Here is an 18350-nt window from a genome sequence, read left to right as displayed (position 1 = left end):
TTAATCTTTTTTTTATCAGTAAATGCAATCGACTCATATCCAGATTGAAACAAGTTCTCTACTATGGTGACCAAATTGCATGTTGTCCATAATGGAAGATTTGTCAATTGTCCCGTGATCGGATTCCAAAAACTCATTCTCCACCAGCTATGTCCATCGTAAGCGTTCCATTCCATGTGAAGCTATCAAATCCTCTTACCAAATCTATTGGACTCTAAAGTATACAGTTTAGTACAAAATTCTGGTACGCTATAGTCTCTCATAACGCAAACCGAACAATTGAAATGCAATTCAGGACGCCACTCAGCTGCCTCCCCATGACTAATGAGCACAGTCAGCAAGTCATTTAATGCTGCCACTAAAACTACTAATTCGACACCATCTTCGTGAGAAATCTCTTGGCACAGCCATTTCATCAAACACCACATCGAACAGACTATCGTTCTGTATCCACTCTCATTCAGCAGATCATCGAACGGAAAAGCAGACCAGTGCAGATTCTCATTGAACCCCACAATCCAAACTTCTAAAGGAGTTTGTAAGGAGTGCATAAATTTTGACTTGAGGCTTTGTCCCACCAAAGCATTGACAATGACTAGATGGACAATAGAGAATTCTCACATTCTTATAGTCATTAGACCTGACGTCGAAGTAAAACTCTAGAACTACATGAGCAGCCTTCCAGCAAAAAAATTAATGATTCGGGACAGGATAGTCAAACCACCTTGTACTTTCTAGCGAGTAAATTCTACAAATTCATCGTCTGGCTATAGCCATTTCTGGGAAATTGTTTGACGCAGGTCAAACCATTACACGAACCAACAAAACAGTAACAGTTGGGAGGAGTAACAAACAAAATTTTGATTTGTGACTGGGAAGGCAGGGCAAGAGACTCATTGGAAAACAGAGAGCACGTGTACTGGACAGGACTGCGCCCATCTAGACACACGAGATACCAATTGGAGGCAGCGAGTGCTGAGTGGCTCAAGTGGAGGGCCACAAAGCGCGGGTTATCGATGGTGGAACGCCATGCTCGGAAAACGCATCTGAATTGGAGGAGAGATCCCACTGGCAATCGGTTCAGCATCTCGACGGCAACGTCTTGAGGGAGCTTTGGGTCGTGTGAGGAATTCATGGTTAGGGGTTGAGAAGAAGAGCGGACATGAACTGGAAGTGAACCCCAGGAATCAGGAGCCTGCTATTTCGACCGGAGCCCACATCAAGGGAAGAGGAGAACGCAAACAGAGACCGTGACATTCGTTCCTCGAGAATATGGAATCACGGGCTTGATCCATGCGGGGTGGTGATCTTCTGCTTTGGCAATACGAGCGCAGGTTGCTTACCATTGCAGATGCCACAAGTAGAACCGATCCACCTCTCCAACTCCCTCCCTCCCTCCCTCCCTCCCTCCCTTTATCCCCCCTCTCTCTCTCTCTGTTTGGAGTGCAGACCGGCTGCAGGCGGTGGAAGCGAAGGTGCTTCGGCATTGCTGCTGTGCGGATGTCGGAGTGTGGTTGGCCAGAGGGACCTAATGGGGAAATACAGTAGGTCCCCTGTTTGTTTTGTCGTGGGAGGAGTAACAGGCAAGTTGGAGTGTGGTTGGGACTCCTAATAGAGTGTAGTTGAGAAATTCTGTAACCACATGCATTTCACTTTCAATTGGTTGGTTTATATTAAATGCGGTCGCCATGTCATGAAGTCTGTCCAACCCTCTATCAAAGAGATGACAGTATCTCGTGCATATTTATTAGCTATAGAGATTCGATCCATTTCGATTCACGACCACAACAGTGCGTGCCCATTGTTGACCCGCCCATAGTCCCCGCAGTTGGTTCTGTTGGGATACATCAACATCTACTAAAATCTTCTCTCGCATGTCTTTATTAGTCAGGTGAAATACTGCCCACTAATAGATATCCACGGTTCACCTAGCCTCGAAGGAACTGTTTGATATGGTGGCGACCGAGTCCAATGTCTTTGGGGTTGGTGGAAAAGATTGCTCCTTACACATGTCGTTGAGCGTCATTGTCCTTTCATCTATGAAAGGGGGATTCGTGGTTGGTGGGAGTTCTTCATCCTTCTTTGTTAGCATCTCCAATGCTTTAGACATCTTTGGCCGCAAAGAAGGAGCCTCTTGCATGCACAACAGTCCTATATGGACGACTCTTGAGACCTCATTCTTGATGTTGCTGTCGGGGTAGTTATGTAACATCAAGTTCGGGTCGAAAAGCTCCTCCACTCTGTTTGCTTGGAAATGGTTCCATGCCTGTCTCCCGAACAAGGAAGAGAATTAAGATGAGAAAGGTTTGGGCACAAGTTCATGAGTGGTGACTTAAGAACACGAAAAGCTTTTGGAACTCACAATTTGAACGAGGCTGTCCGAGTATTCTGAGGTTTTGCTTCTGTTGTTCTGTATTCCTGTGACATTCTCTAGCAAGAGAACGCCATAGCTGTAGACATCTGCTTTTTCTGTAAGCTGACCACGTGCCAGGTACTCTGGAGCCATATATCCCCTACCATATGTAGAATAGAAAGATATTTATCCATAATTTGGGTATACATGCTTGGTTTGCAATATTGAGACCTTATCATCAATCATTTTGTCCTGATTATTCTCTGCCAGCATAAACTAACGTGCCTGGACTCGTCAACACTAAAATATATGACATCTAGAGAAGCTTGGTTTATTGTCTAAACAGCACCAGGGAAAGTAAGTACTTACAGTGTTCCCGCAATGGCTGTGCTGATGTGACTCTTATCTTCCTGGAAAGATCTGGCCAATCCAAAGTCGGCTATTTTAGCACGGAATCTGGAGTCCAACAAGATATTACTCGCTTTTATGTCCCTGTGAATTATCTTGGAGCTTTCGTGAAGGTATACCAAACCCTCTGCAGTCCCAACCATAATATCCACTCTCTTTTCCCAACTTAATGCCTTTCCTCTGTTTGTATCTGTCAGTTTAGGGATAAGAAGGATAGGTTAAAACTGGCAGAAGAATTTCATTAACTCAAATCTCTAGTATAGTCACTTGCACACTTCTATGTATTAGAATCAACGAATTACCGAAAATGAAATTGTCAAGACTCTTGTTGGGGAGGAACTCATAGACAAGAAGGCTGTCAGGTCCAGAAAAACTACATCCCAACAATCTGACCAGATTTTTGTGCTCCACCCTGCTTATAATGTTCACTTCATTGTAGAATTCAGCCACTCTTTGCCTAGTGTTGAAGAAGAGCCTTTTCACAGCTATCTCCCTTCCGTCAGGAAGAACTCCCTGGCAACATTTTCGGATTCTGTTAAGCTAGGTGAACTTTTCATGAACTGCTATAAGTGGGAGAGAGAGAAGATGGCCAAATCACCTTATAGACAGTGCCAAATCCTCCTTGGCCGAGCTTGTTGGCGCTGTCAAATGATTCGGTGGCCTTCTCGAGGGTAGAGTATTTGAAGTTCAAGCTACTGTCGTGAAGTATCTTGACAAACTTCTCTGCATCATCAGAGCCTAGACCAATAGGTGCATCAGAATCCATATCCATACATATAGCCAATAATGTTTACCAACAGTACCATACTGGTCCTGATTCCAAATTCCCTCTTACAAATTTAATGAACGCGACTCTTGATGTAAGCCAAAAACTGGAAGTATGTAGAATGCCGGTGTTACTATTAAGTAGAGCAAACTAAGCTACGGAAAGTTCTCTTCAAACCAGGTTTGTGCATTCTTTCTTTATCTCCTCCATTTGTTGGACATTTGCACACTTAAGTACATATTTCTTCATTCATGAACGTATAGGCTTCTTACCTTTTCTTTTCTTTTGAACGTATTTGTGCTTCCAGACAAAGTACACTATTGTTATTCCAACTGCCAAGACAACCAGGGCACTCACAACCGGAACTGTCAGCGCTATTATGGTTCCTGGAAGGAAAACACCGAGGTTGAGTTATTGTCTTTTGGCTAGTCAAACAAGCATATATCTCCTTCAAAGGGAAATAAGAACACTCAGGAGGCAGCTTTACCTTTCTTACTCCCCTTTCCTGGTTCCTTATTGAGGAAATTTGTGTCGGAGTACCTCATGAAGCAACCCGTGTTTAATGCCCTCCCCTCCGACCGGGGCAAGCACCCCAATATCGACCTTGACGCATTCTCCAAGCATGCCCTGCAAGAAGTGGCGTTCAATGTCCTCCAGCAATTGGCCAGCAAGTAAGCCGATTCATTGGCTGTCCCCAGCACCACTTCGGCACGCGCATAGCCATCGTTGTTTGGCGCCCTCACCACAGCCTTTGCCACGGCCTGTCTCACTGAATCATAAAAGGTGGCGCTCTTCCGTGTGACATTCCCGCACACTCTGGCATCCTGAGGACCTGTGTACTCTTGAAAGAAGCTATAGTTCTCTCCTCTCATGAAGCATCCATCCAGGAATATGCGGCCGCTGTTGTAAGGGTAGCACTGTGGAAGAGCGGAACGTGCTTCCGCGTAGCACAGGACACAGTCGAGCAAGGAGAGGTCTCCATAGCACTGAGAGAGGGCGTAGCTAGCGTCAGGCCCTGACCCGATCGTTGCAAGGCCGAAGCCAGATGTCCTCATCTGGTTGCTGATGTTCTCCATGGTAGCCACAAAGTTGGGTACGAAGACAGTGGTGTTGTGCCCGGGCACGTGCGAGCATGTCCTATTGACAATCTGGGCTCTTGGATCTCCAGCAGCCAGTTCTAGAAGTACAATCGAAAGGGCAGCGAGCAAGCGACGCTGAGTGGTCACGCATCGCAACGTCCTCGCCATTTCTCTGAGAAAATGGAGCTGCCGACTCTCCTAATGAGGGTGCTTATAAAGAGAAATGAGATATGATTTGTAAATTTCTAGGCCACACGACATAATATTAAATCATGTCTCAAATTTGAGTGCGTGAAAAAAAAAAAAAAAACCTTATATTTAGGAATTCCCAATCCAAATAGGACTTGTGACTTGACATCTGATCAAGCGATAAAATATCGAAATTCTTTCTAAGTTACAGTTGGATTCCTAGTCTGAGCAGGTTTCATAGTTTGAGTGGACAAGTCTAATAATTACATACAAAAACAGAATTTTTACTCATACACTAGAACAAAGAAGAGGAGTGCTGATGTTTTCTCTCTATTAGTTTTTCGAGTGAGTTCTCTGTACTTGTGGCTTTTGCTTTGGGCTAGGATTGGGAAATACTTGAGCAACTTATGTGAATATAACTTTGTAATTTTTGAATACATAGTGCATTTCTTTGTGATTGTTTATTCGGGTGAAGTAAGTACAAACATTTGGACCAAATTATATAAATCTCTAACATCTTTAGCATTTCTTATTGATTCTTTTGGTTATTGCTTCTTCTTGTGATAGACTTGAATTGCAAGATGTGCCAACTTTTCATTATTTATAATATTTGAAATCAAAGCTAAGTTGGGAATTCTAGCGCTATTTTGGAGGTTTGGTTTATCTGATCACTGCCCCAAAAACTCTTTATTTGGAATTATGTCCGGAACAAGGGTTAAGAGTGACAATTTTTCTAGATTCTTTTGAGCACTATATTGATTCATTACTACAGGCTTACGATTGCCTTGGAAGAGGAAGCCTCCCTTGTTTTCTAAAGAGTGGGAAAAGAAGTTAGGTGAAGAAACTTCATGCAAGATACGGGGCAAGGTTTTGTTATTTGGGGTAGAAATGAACGTAGAAAGTCTTGAGGGTGCAAATGGAAGAGCCTATATAAATTGAGGCCTAACATTTGGAGCTATTGAGTCTATCACTACAATGAGGTAGGACACTATAGGAGAGACTTTGAAGTACAAGAGAAAATGAGTTAAGGTGGAGTTTGCATGCTATGCCAATGTTGTTACTACTATATATTGTAGTTCCAGTGAAGTCAATGATGTATTAGTAGCCACCACGAGTTCATCGGGTGATGATTGGGTACTAAACTTTGCATGTTTTTATTATGTGACTTCTAGTAGGCATGACTTTAGTAACTATTAGTCTACGACAGATGGTAAGGTGCTTATAGGAAATGGTGTTACTTGTGAAGTAGTTGAGATTGAAACAGTCCAAATTAAAATGCACTATTGAGTGGTGAGGACATTGGCTAACATAAGGCATGTATCAGTGAGATGATGTTCTTTATTAGATTTGGTACATGTTCTTTCTCATTGAGTGCTCTTGAGGGGTTCCAATATAGAATCTCTGCTAAATGTGAATTTATGAAGGTCTCTCAAAGTGTGTTTACTGTGATGTGGGAGAAGATAGACAGTGGATTATAGTAAAATTCTAATTTAGGGTGCCTTTTGTTCTAGTAAAATTAGGTAACTTTCTTTTTAAATAAAAAGTTTCCAAAAGATGCATTCCTTTTTCATTAAACAAGCGGTGTTGAATTTTCATTATTTTTCCCATTAGCATCGGAAGAACTAGAATATAAATTTTTGTGCTCTTTTTTGAGTTTTTTACTTGAGGAATAAGCCAAAAAAAAAAAAAAAAAAAAGCTATAAACTTTGTCAACTATGACACATTTATTCTAAACTTTTTTTATACTACTAAAAATCTCAAAGTTGTACTTGTGTGATCCATTTACCCCAAATGTTTTATTTTTTATTTTTTATTTTTTTGCAAAAGCCCTAAACTTATACTTATATAACACATTTACTCAAAAAAAATTTCATGACACTAAAAACCTTGCATTTTTTTTTTTGTGAAACTAAATATTGGGATAAATGTGTCGCGTGGATATAAGTTTAGGGTTTAGGAGTAAATGTGTCACAGTATATAAGTTTGGGGTTAATGTGTCACACAAGTACAAGTTTGCAGTTGTTGTTACAAAAAAAAAAGTGTGGGGGGTAAATATGTCACAGTGAGTATAGTTTAGGATTTTTGGTGATTTTAAAATCTATCTTCTCAGAAATTTTACACTTTTGTTTCCATTAAAGCAGACATTGTTCACCTTCTCTTATAGGAATAAGATACAATATGCATTTTGAATTCATATATATATATATATATATGTCCCTATCACCTTCAATCGACTAAATTATCATTTATGCGGCCCCACTTTGATAAGATTATTTCTTAGCCTTTTTTTCTTCTTTTTCCTTGGTTTGACAAATCTACCATGTTCAACTCAAACAACAAAAATTAAGATCAAATGTGGGGCCTACTCTTGATTTTAAATTACATGAAAATGGTATTGTAAAATTTATCAATTCGTGGCTAGTTTGTCACAAAGTGAAAATTGAGCATGAAAACTAGGCGAGTATTTGTAGCTTGAAATACTTGAATAGAATCGGGAGCATATCACATGGATTTGATCAACAATTTACTGAGAATGACAAGTGATAAGAATGCTATACATGTGATTATTAATTGATTAAGTCCACACACTTTTTACCATATCAATCTTGTCTTTCATCAGAAGGCATGGCAAAACAATACGTCAATGAGTTAGTGTAGTGAAGTTTCATGTAGATACAATGAGCATCATTGCTAACAAAGATCCCAAATTTGTGTATAATTTTAAATGAGCTTACAAGATGTGTCGACTACTAAACTCAACTACTGTGCAATTTTTTGTATGCAGAAAGATGGATAGTTCAAGAGAACAATTCAAACCAGAGGATACGTTGAGATCCTGCGTTATGAACTTTAGCGGCTCATTTGACTAAGGCTTGCATTTTGGAGAATTTTCTTATAGCAAGAGCTATCATCCAGATGGCTCCTTTTAAAGTTGTGTCGTCTAAAAGGCAAAACTCCTATTCATTGGATGATGCTGGCGAAAAGAGACAAATCAACTTAGAATTTATTGAGCGAAAAAACAAGAAGCAAGAGTCAAATAGGTTTGAGAGCGTCTCAAAACAACACAAGTTGTCGGAAACATTATGTCTACCACTGACATTGAGCATTCCAAGGAGTGTGAGAACTCTCCCCAGTGCAATGTGCTACTACTTACATATGTGATTATGCCAACTTCACAATTTCTCAAAAGCCTTGAATCACATAAAGGATCAAAGAATTCACTGAAAGATACAGAGAAGAAGAAGCTCAACCAGAAACCAACAATTAATGAAGCAGTCGTCGATGAGGAGCCCAAATCGACGAGTAGCCTAAGTTAATTATGGAATTCAACCCGTGCACCCTGTGAAGTCAAGCTTAATTCCAGATGAATTTTGAATCGAGAGTGGCTAATCTGCTAAGCTGATCAATGACGAGATCGCGCCAAGTCCAGTTCACAAGAAATTCAGTGAAGCAATGGTATATTTTGAGCCCGAAGCTCAATTCTCGAGAGAGCGAGAGGTCAGCTTAGTGGTCATACGTACCTTCGATAGCTCGATCCTCTTGATGCAATGTTGTCCGGCGCTTTTCGTCGAGCAAAGATACATGGTGAGATAGAAGGAAAGTGCTAAAAATAAACCGCAAGAAAGTGAGAGAGAGATCATCTTGAAAATTTCAAAGAGGAAGACCGCCCGCGTAATGAAGACGAAAGCTGTCGTGAAGAAAACGAAGGAGAAATGAGAATGCAGCGGTTTGGAGTCAAAAAAAAATTTCCCTGAGTCTCGGACCGGAATCTCCTGCACCATTGGCGTTTTTAGATTGAACCATTGTTGGGGCAATGACCGAAACCAAGAGGATCCTGGGGGAATTGGTTGAAATGCTAAGCATGACCAACCTTTCCCTAAATGAGTAAATCGAAGTGTCATAAGTTTTTACGGTATCAAAGGTACTACATAATCCATTCAAAATATAATGTACTGGTACACTATAAATATATGAAATTTGATATCCATATATCTGCGCATCGCCCGGTCGGGTGGGGCCCACCCACGCACCTTTGTTGATGGCAATTGCGCTCTTTGTGTCCACACGATGTCCCATCCCGTTGTTCAGTTCATACGCAAAAAGTGTGTGGACATTGTTATTACAATACATGTCGGCTCAGGCCCGGGAAACCTTTAATTTCCAAGAATATTCATGTGTCGGTGCCTCTTTCTTTCAGTCTATTACCTAACCATGGTTCAGTGGCATTCAAACTTGTGTCATCTGTTGTTTGGTTGGATTGCCTAATGTGAAGAGTGAGAGTTTCTTGACTTTTGAATGTCGATCTAGAATTTCTCGACTTACCTCGTCCTTCGACATTGGTGCTCTATTGATAGGCAGACTGGGCTTGGTCTTTTCTTGGGTAAAGGCTAGCTATTGGTCAGTGGCTACATTTCCCATTCGTTGGTCAAACACTCTATTTTTGTAATATAAAAGTTAATTTTCGAAATTTAATTAAAGACGCTTATCGAATTAAACAGGAAAGAAATACATCTTCAAATTTACAAAATAATATTACACATACAAACGTCAAAAGAAACTATGGCCGTTATCATGATTTGGATGATAAAGTGTCATCATTGACCTCTTAATCACATTAGACACGTTATGACCAAAAAGAAAAAAACTCGTTAGGCACGTTTAATTGGAATCGATCCTTACGCTAGTCAATCATGATTGATGACGTCATTGTTACGTGTTTCGTAGTCAAGCTATAGTTATTGTCTTCTAAAATCTGTTGGCTAGTATTAAATGTGGACTTTGATGGTATCATAGATGGCGATAAGGTTAACAGGTCACAAGCCATGTAGAAAGAATTAGAACACGCAAAACTCTACTCTTTCACCACTTTTGACGTCGGCGTTGTCTTGCACAACTTTTTTCAATGTATTTAGTACCGTTCATCGTCAAGCACGTCTCGACCCCATTATTAGTAGATGACACCGAAGAGCTAGCAAAATAGCAAGGATTATACAAATACACTGGTCAATGAAGGCAGCATCTCCATCTGTGGAGTGGGGTTCCTTGTATTTCATGTTGTGGTGTATGCATCACACATATGGAACAAGCAAAGTTTTGAGCCTATTCAACTTGAACCTTAGATGTCGACTCAAAAAAAAAAAAAAAAAACCAAATCATTGAATTTAAGATAATGGGCATAAGAAAAGCAGACGGAATGCCCTTGTAATATTTGACAAATTTTTGCTTCATGACAACCATCGCTAGATTGAACAAAGAATCACCCTCCTTGTTGTTGGGGCTAACAATACAACCTAAAAGGAGGGAGATGAATAGATTGAATGTCGATGGATTAAAACTTTTGCAAAATATCAAACAATCAACACTCAAGATAATATTATGAATTGATCAATATGTGTGATGTTGGTAAGTATATTGAGTAGAGTAAACAGATTATATAACGATGTATAGTGGTTCGGTTTGTCACTAGGACTACATCCACGCATACTACCAACCTACATAATGGTTGGATTCCACTAAGAATTAGGAGCGCAAGTTACAATTGGCTAGTGTAGTTCCGTCACTTGCGTATCACACTATTGGATACAAGAACACGTACTTACTCTTGTACACTTGACTATAAGTTATTACATGCTAAACCAAATATAGAGAGGTTTACAAATCAAGATCAGTGACAATTTTTAGCTCAGAAGACAATGACTGTGACATTCTCGATTCAGACCCTTACCTCAGGCATGAGGAATAAATTAAGCATCAATATGCCAATAATGAGAATGGGCTGTGAGTCGATCCTAAGGATTGTTCACAAGCCAACTAAATGATTGAGAGCAAGGCGACTCAAGATTGAGGTTACGATAGACTAGAGTGTTCGACCATGAAAAAACTACTCGACCATAAGGATCAATGTGGATGATTATGCGCCATCACGAGTCATTTAATGGGTTGGTATAGATTGATTTAGCTCGAGTACATGCTAGTTACAGGTAACCTCGCATGGTCATTGTATCGTTGGTGAATGGCCCTAATTAGATTCTATGCGATCGTGAACCAAGGCAAGTCAATCGATCCTACATGATTTTATGACAACCGAGGGTCATTCATGAATTGACCAAGCTCAAACATGGATTGGTTTTGAACCAACCATGGGTCGCACGTGAAATCTTGGATAGGTATCGACTTCAGTTTGAGTCTAGATGCTTGAGCACTGCTAGAACCACCCAAATCGTGTAGATCACTTTAGGGCCACTTCCAATTAAAACTTAACCACAAACCTTGGTCCGATTATGAGTGTCGATCATGGGTGATTACAAGATATTCTTGTCCAATTAAGATGATATTTAGATAGCCCTATTAATTATTTTTTGTCCTCTTGAATTTGGATCAATTAAGGGTGAATAATTATTGGAAGCCAATGAAGCCCTCACATGCCTAAGATAGGGAAGAACTTAAGGATTAAGTTGTATTGTAAAGTTTAAATCTTGGATTTTTGGAAGGAAGTACATAAGCGCAATAAGTTGAGACATGTGCTTATTTAGGGATTTAAGCTATAATAACCCTAAAGGTGAGACTTGTGTCACAGTTCGTGAATCCTCCCGTACTGTGACATTTGTGAGTGGTGCTTGGGGTTATCGAGTGAAAAGTGAGGAGGCAGAAAGAACAAACACGACTGATCCATGGGAGTGGCATCGGGATGGTTGGTGCTAGGAGTTCTAGGATAGAAAGATTATATCACTTAGGAGTTCTGAAGGTAGGGTTGGCCTCCCGTGCACAAACTAGTCGGGAGCTAATGCCGCTCTCTTGATGAGGCCATGGCAAGCCGAAACCAGTTGTTAAGCCTAAAGGAATCTGTTACCTCACTCGATGGACTAGACGTCCGAGCGAAGCTGGGCGTGGTGGGATCTCGTATGAAGAAGCATTCACCGTATTGTTTGCTGGAACAGCTATAGAAGAAAGGCTGGCTTGGTGAATTCCGCTCATCAGGCGCCGCACAGGCCCTTCCGCGGCCAAGGAAACTGTTGGCCTGTGACACTTGCGTAGCTTTTTAAGGATAAGTTGAGAGAGGACTAAAGTTTGGTGGCCATACAAAAGGGAATGAGCGCACTTTGAAGAAGGATGGGAGAGGAACTAGTCTAGTTTGGGTAACTAGGTTAGTTACTGTTGAAACTAAGTGATGATTAAACCTTTGAAGCTTGAAAGATAAGTTTAGCCAAGATTAGTCTCTAATGTGACACTTGGATGTTTGAGATTCAATCTTGTAAATCAACTTAAGAAAACTCATCATTAGCCATCATTACCAATCTAATTATTTAGGTCATTGTGTTGTGTAGTTTGGACTTAGGTTAGATTTTGTTCTTGTTGTTGAGTAGAGTTGAGCCATCCTAGATAGAATAGAATCACGTGCTAATTTTGTATAGTTTGCTCAAGATTTGCTTGGATCATGAGGTTTGAGAATAGGCGGGAACTTGCTATGTGATCGTCAAGGTCACAAGGATTTATTGTTGTTAGTGGATACGATTTGTCTATATGTTATTTTCTATGTGCGATTTGTTTATGCTTTATTGCCTATGCTTAGTTGCAAGGATTTGTTGTTTAATAGAAGTCATTTGTCTATACATTATTTTTTATGCTTGAAAACATACCTCGAGCTTCCAAAATGATATTCATGTTAGTCTTAGATGTATGTGGAAGCTCACTAGGCTAGGTCTCTCTCTTGGTTTAGCGATATTGAGACGCATTGTTTCCGAACGGAGTTTGACTTAAGACGGTGCTCGAGCGTAATGGGTGAAGTCACAATTCTTGTTTCGTGCTTGGCATATTGTAATGACGCGGTTTTGGTAAGTCACGACGCACCTTTTGCCTGGCAGCCTTGAGGCACTATTGTATTGGATTAAAATAAAGATAAGAACTAGTTGTGTGCTTGTTTGCAAGTGTAGTCACATAGGGGGAAACATCACCGATCGATTTTGGGACGATGCCCGATGGATTTCAGATGCCATCACCAATAGATTTCGGGATGTTGCCATGCCTAATTGGGCAAGATGATGCCCAGTGGATTCTTATGCCATACAGATTTCGGATGCCATTTACGGATGGATTTTAAAATAAAGTCGGATGGATTTTGGATGCTGTCATCGATTGATTTTGAGATGTTGCTGTGCTCAATGGGTAGGACAATGCTTGATGGAATCCTGTGCTCGATAGATTTCGGATATCATTCATAAATGGATTATGGAATGAAGCCAAATGGATTTCAGATGCCGTCATTCGAGACATTGTCGTTCCCAATGAGGCAGGACGATGGCTGATAGATTTCGGAAGAACTAATATATTTCAATTATGTGTATAATAAATGGAGTCGTGTGATGTGTTGCGGATGTTCCTATGCATATATTATGGAATATTATGTGATTCTTGATTGAGATTGCATTTGAGGCATTTGAGAGTCACATATATATTTTAGAAGCTATGGTTTTTGGCACATGCTTTTTTTATATGCTATTATTTGTGACTTGAGATGCACGCACGCGCACACACACACACATGCTATTATTTGGGACTTGAGAGTCACGCGAATATTTTAGAAGCTATTATGTTAGCAAGTGTGTATTTTATATGCTGTTATTTGTGACTTGAGAGACACGCACATCTTTTATATGTTATTATTTGGGACTTAAGAGTTACGTAAATATTTTAGAAGCTATTATTTAGCACGTGTGTATTTTACATGCTATTGTTTGTGATTTGAGAGGCACATACGTATTTCATAGGTTATTAATTGGGACTTGAGAAGTACATGCATATTGTAGTAGTTATTATTTGTCACATGTATAATTTTTATGATTAGGGAACGTTTTATGAGTCATTGATCATGTGGGCATTTTAGGTATTTGAGAACTCCCTTTCATGTACATAGTCAAGGCAAAGTAAGAGCTTTTTTTATTAATCTGCCATCAACATATTGAAGTCAAACATTCGTATGGTTCTGATACGAGGCATCTGCCTATATGAAGTTTTGATGATTTACTTATTGAGATTTTAACTCATTTGTTATTGTTTCCCTCTTTTTCAAGCCCATAGGTATGGCTACCCCACTCGCTTGATTTGGTGCCTCGTGGAAATGAAAGTAAACTTGTTGGACATAGTAGACAATAGGAACAACACTATGTATAGGAGACGTACCACCATAATGTGGGTGAACGAGGGTGTAGGGCTTTTGGTTCATCACCAGTTTGAAATTTGGTATGTCTAGCTCGATAGGGATTATTTTGGACCCCACTGAGGGTACGGCAGCCCACCTAACGGCCTCAACGGATCCTCACTGGATTCCATAGTGTCAAATCTGTTGAACGGCACAATGATCAACTCCAACCCCGAGCTGTAAGGACGCCGACCTAATTTTGGGGATACCACCTTTTGACACCACCCTCGTAGAAGAGCTAGGACTAACTCTTTATCCCTTTTAGATGTAATCGGAGTGGCCCAACTAAGCGGGTTTGTAAATGCAATCTCTCGAGTCCTAATGAAGCATAATATAAGTAGTGTGTTTATGTATATATTTTCCACACTGTTTGTTTACTATTTGTTGATTAGGTGTTATAGTTGTGCACTTCCATATGTGCTTAATTGAAAGATAAAAGTAATGAGACGGCGATGTCTCATGAAATGTCACAAATTAATCCCATGTATGTTGTGTTCCTGCGGCGAGGAAAGGTTCAAGGTGTGACGTTGATAGTATTTTACATATTCTATTTTGCAACACTTATCTTCTTCACAATATCATTACTCCTTATATACTCAGTTCTTCAATATATTTTTTGGAGAATTTCAAAATAATAGTTAGCCATTTGAGAGTTGTTGGGATGTATTTTGCTAATATCGAGATTGCTCCTATGGTCACTTCATTGATTAGAACGGCTATTGGTGTCTTTTCTTCAAAAATCAATAGCTGTTATTTTGATACTTGACCCGGTTTTTCATTTAAGGAATCTAGAGCTTTAATTTTTTTTTTTTTCTAAATGATCAATCTCTTCTTTCAATGCAGATCTCACTATTATCAAACTTGATGCATTATTACTACAATCTTTCACACATTATCACTAGTGCAAATTATAAATGACTAGGCTGATCATTTATAGTGACGATATTAATTGAATGACACATGATTTTAGGATCAATGATTTTTTTCAATTTTGTCAATACCAAAGTCATCTAATATTATTATGTTGACTGTTCATTTTTAGCTACTGTATTTGTTCATGAATAATTTATAGATTAGTGTCTAGTCTTTCCTGATGGATATGATTATGGATAATGATGACATATTTTAACTATTTGTATTTATCATTGTAACTATTAGTAATGGAGATGTTTTTGTAATCATCAAAATCTCATAAGGATGTTTTCCAACATTAATTTGCTAAATCCACCGTGATCATATAGAAAAATATTACAACATTGTTTTTTTTTTTTTTTTTATAGATTATCTTTGAATGCCAAAGCATTGCATTAATAAAATCCTTAAGAACTCCCTAAAGACTTCAACAAGCCTTCTCACTTTTTGTGTCAACGGCTAGAAGTCAAAACTTGTGTTATAAACAATTGAATATATAACATCTCGACATTTTATACATGGAATTCCACCTCGTTCATCTAAAAGCCCTCCAACTCCTATTGCTTAAGGAGATGGTCCCACATCCTTGAATTGAGACAAATAACCAAATTGTTTGGAGTTAGGATAAATAAGTTAGATTAAGACAAAGATTCTATTAGGACAAAGTTTAAGGATGTTGGAATTATGGCAAAATATGCTATAATCGATACATGATCTTAGAATATTGGAATTATGATACAAAATGTTAAGACTAAGACAAAAATATTAAAATTATGACATAATCTAAGGATGTTGGAATTAGGATAAAATATGTTTGGTTAAGAGATGCATTGTTAGAATAATTAAATATTAAACTACGCACTTATCTAACAGTTTAAACTTTTACAATAGTTGACAGTAATTACATAAAATCTTTCATGATATTAGAGTTGGAGGTTTAGGTCTTGAATTCAAATATTTTGAAACTCCATTTGCCTCCCAAATTAAATATGTCCACTCTTGGTATTAGGCAAAAAAGACTATACCAAATGTGAGAATAAGTGTTAAAATAATTAAATATTAAACCACATATTTATCTAACAATTTAAGTTTTTAAAGCAGTTGACTGTGGTTTCACAAAATTATTCAAAATTAGGACATAATAAAAGGATGTTGGAATCGGTAGAAAAAAGTTAGATTTAGATAAAAGTGTTAGAATTAAGACATAATCTAAGGATGTTGGAATTATGATAAAATATGCCAGAATCGATATATGGTCTTAGAATGTTAGAATTGGGACAAAAATGTTGAATTAAGACACATATTTTAGGACATAGTCTAAGGCTATTAGAATTAGAACAAAAAAGTTGGATTAAGATAAATATGTTAGAATTAGAACATAGCCTAAGGATGTTGAAATTAGAGCAAAAATGTTATATTAAGACAAAGATGTTAGAATTAGGAAGTAGTTCGAGGATGTTAGAATTATGACAAAAAAATATGTTATGTCTTAAGATGTTGGAATTATGATAAAAATGTTAGATTAAGACAAAAAATATTAAAATTAGGAAGTAGTTCAAAGATGTTGGAATTATGACAAAAAATACGTCAAAATTGATACATTGTCTTCGGATATTGGAATTAACATAAAAAAGTGGGATTAAGACAAAGATGTTAGAATTATGGCATAATCTAAGGATGTTGAAATTTGGATAAAAATGCTAAGATTAAGACAAAGATGTTAGAATTATGACATAATTTAATGATGTTGGAATTATGACAAAATATGTCTAATTAAAACGTGCATTATTAGAATAATTAACAGTTTAAGTTTTTACAATAATTGACAGTGATTACATAAAATACTTTATGGCATCAGAGTTGGATGTCCTAAATTCAAATTTTTTCAAGCCTCATTTACTTCATCAATTAAATGTATACATGCTTGGTACTAAGTAAAATAAGAGTAGACTAAACGTAAATGAGAGTATTAAAATAATTAAATATTAGACCACATCTTCAACTAACAACTCAAGTTTTCAAAATAGTTGATAGTGATTTCACAAAATTTTTCAAAATTAGACATAATATAATGATGTTGAAATTAAGACCAAAAAAAAAAGATTTAGACAAAGATGTTATAATTAAGACATAGTCTAAGGATGTTGGAATTATGAAAAATATGTCAAAATTGATACATGATCTTAGGATGTCGGAATTAGGACAAAAATGTTGAATTGAGATAAATATATTAAGACATGGTCAAGGCTTTTAGAATTAGGACAAAAAAGTTAGATTAAGACAAATATGTTAGAATCATGATATAGTCTAACAATATTAGAATTATGATAAAATAAATCATAATTGATACAGGGTCTTAGGATATTGAAATTATGACAAAAAAATATCTCAAAATTAATATATGGTCTTAGAATGTTGAAATTATGATAAAAATGTTTGATTAAGACAAATATGTTAGAATCAGAATATAGTCTAAGCATGTTAGAATTAGGACAAAAAAGTTAAATAAAAACTAAAATGTTATAATTATGGCATAGTCTAAGGATGTTATAATTAGGACAAAATATGTCAAAAGTAATATATAGTCTTAGGATGTTGGAGTTAAGACAAAATGTTAGATTAAGATAAAAATGTTAGTTTTAGGATATAGTCTAAGGATGTTGGAATTATGAGAAAATATATCATAATTAATATAATGTCTTAAAATGTTAGAATTATGACAAAAATATTAGAATTAGGATGTAATCTAAGGATGTTGGAAATATGATAAAAAAAATGTCAAAATTGATACATGGTCTTAGGATGTTGGAATTAGGATAAAAATATTTGATTAATACAAAAATGTTAGAATTAGGATATAGTCTAAGTATGTAGGAATTAGAACAAAAAAGTTGCATTAAGATAAAAATGTTAGAATTAAGACATAATCTAAGGATGTTGAAATTAGGACAAAATATAAGAAGTGATACATGATATTAGGATGTTGAAATTAAGACAAAATGTTGTGATTAAGACAAAACTGTTAGAATTAGAATATAGTCTATGAATGTTGGAATTATGACAAAATATATCATAATTGATACAAGGTCTTAAGATGCTGGAATTTGGACAAAAATGTTAGATTAAGATGAAGATGTTAGAATTAGGATGTAATTCAAGGATGTTGGAATTATGATAAATTTTTTTTTTTGCAAAATTGATACATGGTCTTAGGATGTTAGAATTAGGATAAAAAGTTGGATTAAGACAAAGATATTAGAATTAAGGAATATTTTAAGAATGTTGGAATCATGACAAAATATGTTAGAAGTGATACATGATCTTCGAATGTTGGAGTTAAGTCAAAATGTTGGATTAAGATTGTCATGACCCGATCTCGCTACCCTTGGTCCCTCATCATCACGAGGAGAGAAAAATGAGAAAGGTTGGGTTTAGGAGTATTTGATC

At 37.4% G+C, this 18350-nt stretch overlaps 1 protein-coding gene across 1 annotated transcript; it reads right to left on the bottom strand.

Annotated features, from left to right (window-relative positions):
• Positions 1-1755: 1755 nt before the first annotated feature.
• Positions 1756-4761, bottom strand: LOC104417030 (cysteine-rich receptor-like protein kinase 2). The gene is made up of 7 exons (XM_010028356.3): positions 4015-4761; positions 3800-3913; positions 3360-3499; positions 3064-3274; positions 2723-2951; positions 2363-2513; positions 1756-2266 (listed from the first exon to the last, which is right to left on the bottom strand). Exons 1-7 carry the CDS (start codon positions 4601-4603, stop codon positions 1925-1927), a joined length of 1776 nt encoding a protein of 591 aa, XP_010026658.2. The 5' UTR covers positions 4604-4761; the 3' UTR covers positions 1756-1924.
• Between the last annotated feature and the right edge of the window lie 13589 nt (positions 4762-18350).

The sequence above is a fragment of the Eucalyptus grandis genome, chromosome 8 (assembly GCF_016545825.1).
Source record: "Eucalyptus grandis isolate ANBG69807.140 chromosome 8, ASM1654582v1, whole genome shotgun sequence".
NCBI lineage: Eukaryota > Viridiplantae > Streptophyta > Magnoliopsida > Myrtales > Myrtaceae > Eucalyptus > Eucalyptus grandis.
Note: the sequence above shows the minus strand (reverse complement) of the source record. Positions and strands in the feature narration are given on the sequence as shown.